Source organism: Neopelma chrysocephalum, unplaced genomic scaffold, assembly GCF_003984885.1.
Source record: "Neopelma chrysocephalum unplaced genomic scaffold, ASM398488v2 Primary Assembly neopelma1_65, whole genome shotgun sequence".
Classification (NCBI taxonomy): Eukaryota; Metazoa; Chordata; class Aves; order Passeriformes; family Pipridae; genus Neopelma; species Neopelma chrysocephalum.
The window spans coordinates 3,235,115-3,240,817 of record NW_020897722.1 but is presented as its reverse complement, the minus strand read 5'-3'; the positions used below and the strand labels follow the sequence as shown (position 1 = coordinate 3,240,817).

Sequence of the window (5,703 nt, the reverse complement as noted above, 5' to 3'; positions counted from 1 at the left end):
TTGCAGCTGCTGTGTTCAATTGAAAGGCTGTGTCAGGAGAGATCGACTCTGTGCACTGAGGTCCTCGCTCCTACTCAGCTGAAACATCCTCAAGCCCACGTATCTCATCTGTGTCTTTTTCTGTATCATCTGAAATCAAACCAATTTTCAGCTTTTCTTGCTCTGGGGGCAGCCAGTTCTTGTGTGGAAATAATACGTGGTAACCCCACTTCTCTGCACAGAAATTGAGACTTGCTGCTTGCCTTGCTGGCTCTTCACGTGTCCCCTCGTTTGAGCAGTTAACTTTTTGTTCTTTGTAGTTGTTTTTGGATTATCTGTTTTGCCATTTACAGCTTCAGCACTGTGATACAGATTTATTCTGATTTTTAGAGGACTAATTTGAGGAAACAGCACAGTCAGGGGGGCAGACTTTTTCAGGGATGAATTTGTGCAGCTTAGTTGCCAGTGGTTTTTCTTTTCCAACAGAACATACTTTAAATTCTGCTTGTTTTGGCGTAGGAGGATTGTGCTTTTCTTGACTTTATTGTTATAAAGCCCCAGAGCCTGGCAAGCCAAAAGATTCCAGAGGAGATGGACAGTGCTGCCTCTGGCCAATCTGTTGGATTCCTGCTCTCTGACAGGTGTTCGTGGTATGGCTCTGCTTGTGCAGTGATGGTGAAAGGAAAAAGGGGTGTTCAGAGGGAAGGACAGCAAGGAGATCTGAGCAAGGAGACGTGAGGCTGATGGGTTAATGCCACCTGTCCTGGTGCTGAGCCTGGAAAAATCCCATGTAATGTGGTTACTGAATTCCTGGAGTTAGAAGCCCAGTTCCCATGGCTCCTGAACAGGCAGAGAAGGAACGGGCTCGCTTTGCATGTGTTTTCCCAGTGATGGCAGGAGATCCTGGAGTGACAAGGCCACTGTGCTATTCCTAAGCCTCTGGGAAGTTCTTAGTTGAATTTAGATTCTGCTTCTCTGTTTTGCAGACCCATCTGCATGTTCCTAAGTATTACAACACACTGAAAGTGCTCCTTGGTAGGAAATACTAATTTTATCCGGAGGGTTGTGTTAGCACTGGGTCGGCTTCCAGCTTGAAAATGCCTTTCAGCAATAGCTTTTCCATGAAGTCATTATGCCCTAGCAAGTGGTTTCACACAGTCTGGGTGGTGGTGTGCAGAGTTACCTTAAGTCTCAGCATGTCTTTGTAATGAAACTGGAGTTTTTGATTTGGAAGAAGCTGCGCTTGGGCCACCAAGAAGAAGAGTCCTTGGCAGCAGCCACGACCGGCAGTGTCCTTAATGTCAGTGTAACACCCGCTTAACTGGTTCTTTGTTAGAAACTCCTTATATAGGTGCTTTCTTTAAATTTTTTTTCTTTAAATACCTTCCAATTTGCCACAGAACATCAGAGCCCACCACATCCTGTGCTGAAAGAGTTAATGGTAATTTCCCAAACCATGTCTGACAAGCTGATGGCCCTAAAGAAGCCCCTGGCATACACGGAATTCAGGTGGATTTTTATTTTTCTTTCTACCCATGAACAGGCCAAGGGGGAAATGCACTGCAGAGAACTCAATAACTGCCTTGTAAGTTGAGTTTTCATTGTGGGTTATATAAATTCCAGCCAGACTTTTAATGAAATTGCTTATTACTCTGCTTTGGGAGAGGGTGGTGCCTCTCCCGTCCTGCTGATTGATGTTTGCTGCTGTTACAAACGCAGCTACTTCTGGCAACAGCTTGTAATTTAACAATATTCTTGATTACAGCTGGCCACTGCTCAATCCCCTTTGCAGCATGAGTGGAGCTGCACATTAAGGATAATGTTTGGCAACAGCAGCTTGTGAATGTGTATTTTTCTCCCTTATTTTCCAGTGCATGCACATAAGTACCGCTGCACTAATGGAGCAAAAAGTGCTCCCTCCATTCTCCACATCAGCAGTGTTTTCCTCCTGGTATCAGGAAGGTCTAAATGCTGTTGGGATGAGGCTGTTTTGTCTGCTGAGATTAGGTCAAATGTGTGTATGATTTGTTCTCTTTCTGCTAAAGGAATCTGCTAGATATTTTTATCCTTGAGAGGCCACGTGCTCAGTTTTGCTCTGGTTAAACACAAGTATGTCAGAAGTAGTCATTTCTGCTTAGAAGGGAGGATTTTGCTGTGTTCTAATGGAGAGGTTTTTACCCTTTCTCAGGGCAGGTGAGCAGTCATAATCCTATTTCTTAGCAGTCTGTACATGAATGTAGCTGCAGCTCTGGTGATGTGGTGGAGGGTGAAGGAAAGGTGGAAACTGATATGACTTGAGGTAGTTAAAAGCTGCTGCTCCAATACAAGTCCTGTGAATCCCCTGTCAGTAGGGAATGTGCTCCCAGGTAACACAAGCAGCTCTTTCTTCACTGCTAAAGCGTGTCTGGGTTAAAAATGTTCCTTTCTTGCTTTGCTGCATCCTACGTCAGGAGAGGGAGTGTTCTGCAACAGAGTGCTCTGCTGCCTTCCTCACCTTGTTTCAGCAATGTTTCTTGGCCATCCTTGTTGGATTTGCTATGGATTTACTAGGTTGGGTTTACTATGGAGGACTAAATATCAAGCTTCATCACTGGCAAGGAGGTAACTATTGTGGGGTGAAAGCAAATGTATTCATCTAGAGATGCTTCCTCTCTCAAAACCTTCCAATGCAGTTTGTCCTCTTGATGGATGAGCTGCTGGGTTTGTTTTCTATGAAAACTCCTGAAGTCTGTGTGGTTTGCTCAGTGGGGCGTTGTGGTCACTAAGGTGTGAGTGACACTTCCACTGTCTCCAGAGAAACTGCTTGGGTATCAGTGTGAGGAACCATTTCAGGATTGTTAACAAGATCAAATTTCTCAAATTGCTTTATATCCCCCAAGTCAGGAAAAGGTAAGAAAAATATGTTGCCTTATTTTGGGATGAATTATTGTACAGTAGGTGTAATGAGCTGATGTGAAATGAAGCTTGAGTTGAAAAAGCTGCTGGTTGTGGAACACAGGCAGTGCCTGACCTTGAGGGGCTGCCCTCACTTGGGGCACTTCTCTGCTGCTCTCACAGCCGGGTGGGTGAACAGTCCGTCCTTAAGCTCTGTCGTTTTAATTCCGAGTTTCCCGTTAACAGGGTCACCTTGTCCTCCACGGACTGTTACATTGTGCACGAGATCTACAACGGGGAGAATGCTCAGGACCAGTTTGAGTACGAGCTGGAGCAGGCCCTGGAAGCGCAGTACAAGTACATCGTGATAGAGCCCACGCGCATCGGGGACGAGACGGCCCGATGGATCACCGTCGGGAACTGCCTGCACAAGACGGCCGTGCTGGCGGGCACCACCTGCCTCTTCACCCCCCTGGCACTTCCAGTAGATTATTCTCACTACATCTCCCTGCCCGCTGGAGTGCTGAGCGTGGCCTGCTGCACCCTCTACGGGATCTCGTGGCAGTTTGATCCCTGCTGCAAGTACCAAGTCGAGTACGATGCCTATAAACTCTCCCGCCTGCCCCTGCATACGCTCACCTCGTCCACCCCCGTGGTGCTGGTGAGGAAGGATGACCTGCACAGAAAGAGACTGCACAACACGATAGCACTCGCTGCCCTGGTGTACTGTGTAAAGAAGATCTATGAACTCTATGCTGTATGACTTCAGCAGGGAAGAGAGAAACCCACAAAGACAAGTGTATTAAGACTCCCACAGTAACATTTTGTTTTTCCTCTTTGAGAAGCAGTGGAGACTGGGAAGGATTTGGTTTAATAGAGCTGTTATTTTTCAAATAACACATCACTGGTGCACCAAGGTTTTTCAGTTCTTCGTTACACTTGAGATGTGGATGTGTGGTGACTTGAGATCCGTATGTTAGGCCAGGGGAGTCCAATCCAGCAGCGGAATGTGGATGAAATAAAGCAATAGAAAGAGGGGGTGTGAGAGCTGCTTTTTTTTTTTTTTTTTTGGAAACAATTAAGTATATTGTTTAATTGTATTACACAGAACCAGCCAGAAGTTATCATTGACCATTAAAGGATGAGAATTTCAAATGCTTTTGCTCTCTTGTCACTGTTATCACAGTTCCCTTTGCTCTTGTGCTTCCTGGGGGTGGAGGCTTTGCTCTGAGAGTTGCAGTAGTGATAATTATTAATGTCTGGTCACACACAGACCTGATACTCCTCTTGTCCATTGCACATGGCAGCAGTGTCCATGTTACCTCACAGCAGCCATCTGCTGAAGGAACAACTGTAGGGTGTTGCTTTCCCTCTTGCTTGTGTTTCCTGGAGGAGCCTTATTTGTTACCTCAGGTTGACACCTTTTTGGTAATTGCTTAAACATTGATGGCTGGGGGTAAAGGTGCCCCAGTTCTCTGCTGCCCTGCCACCTCCAACCATGACTCCTCTGCACACAGTAAGTTTCCAGCTACAGACACGTTCTGCTCCGTTCCTGTTAACGTGGATACATCTCCACTGAATTGCCTTGTCCCACGTGCAGCTGAGGGCTGCCGAGGTGGGAGTCCACCTGTCCTACCTTTGTAGTGTGTGCTGACTGTGCAATTCCACTGCTCTTGCCTGGAACACGTGCTTCTGGAGCTGCCTCCTCCTGCTGCAAGGCATCTGGGTGACTGCATCTTGTAACTGCATTACATGAAACTGTAAAATTCAGTCGTGTGCATTAATGCATCTTTTAGCTCTAAACTCAAAATCTTGTTCTTAGCTTGGGAAGTATTTACTGTTTTGCGAGGTCTGCCCGTTACATCTAAAAGATAGGGACTGGCTGCCTATAATCTCTTCCTACCAGATGGAAAATAGGCGTGGCTGGCGTTTGCAGGGCCAGCTTGGCACAGCTTCAGGTGTTTGGATCGGGATACAAGAGCAAAGGCTGCAGTAAAAGCTGCCTGTGCACAGGTGTGCTCCCTGCTCCAGTGGCAGCTGCAGCCTGACCTCCACGGCTGAAACACTGACCTTGGCAGGGCCTCTCACAAGGTCAGACACCAAACGGAGTTGTTCTGTCTGTATCTCTCCAAATTTCCACAGCAGGCACCAAGAACTCCCCCTGTCCTTGCCTCCAGTGTCTGCAGTTGTGACTGGTGCTTTTCTGCTGAGGCAGCTTTTGTGTGAGCCCTAGGACACGTAGCCCATCTGTGTGTGCTGGGCAGACTGGGGCTGCTGGGAGTTCTCAGCCTTTAGCACCTGCACAGGCAGCTGTACCTGAGCAGGCCTGGGGGCTGGAGGAAAATCCAGTGGCAGGGAGACGTTTCTGGGAGGCAACAGCCCTTTGTACAGTGGCTGAGCTCTCTCCCTCCAAGGTTAAAAGAAGCTGGGATCCAGAGTGTCTATTTATAGCAACAATGTACAGTTGCCTTGGCAGAGAGGAGGGAAAGAAATGCAACTACTTTGTCTTTCTGTGGTTAGGCCAGGCTGGGCAGGCTGCCCTTCCATCTTGACGGGTTTCCAAAGTCCTGTCTACTGGATGGATTTGAAGCTGGTGGCACATCTGCCATAGCTACTATTACTTATTGCTGCAGAGGGCCCTGAAATACCCTGTGCTGGCCACACCAACTGCATTCCTGCTCTTTTTTACTCAATGCAGAATAATTCTCAGGGCCTTTAGTTCCTTTTCTTCACCGAACCTCTGTGATCCTGTTTTTTTTTTGTGAGGGATATAAAAAAGAAAAACAAAACCCTCCTGCTTTCCCTTCCTCTAACGTTACCTCCTGTGAGGAGCTGGAGTAGACCAAAGGA

The 5,703-nt window shown here is 47.2% G+C and overlaps 1 protein-coding gene across 1 annotated transcript; it reads left to right on the top strand.

The window, feature by feature from the left end:
- The first annotated feature begins 1,435 nt into the window (after nucleotides 1-1,435).
- Nucleotides 1,436-4,005, top strand: TMEM11 (transmembrane protein 11). The gene is made up of 3 exons (XM_027683928.1): nucleotides 1,436-1,488; nucleotides 2,168-2,172; nucleotides 2,949-4,005. The coding sequence occupies exons 1-3, from the start codon at nucleotides 1,436-1,438 to the stop codon at nucleotides 3,614-3,616; spliced, it is 726 nt and encodes a 241-aa protein (XP_027539729.1). The 3' UTR covers nucleotides 3,617-4,005.
- The last annotated feature ends 1,698 nt before the right edge of the window (nucleotides 4,006-5,703 follow it).

Excerpts from the sequence above, each read along its gene's own strand:
- TMEM11 (XM_027683928.1), top strand. The coding sequence starts at position 1,436 with ATGTCTGACAAGCTGATGGCCCTAAAGAAGCCCCTGGCATACACGGAA.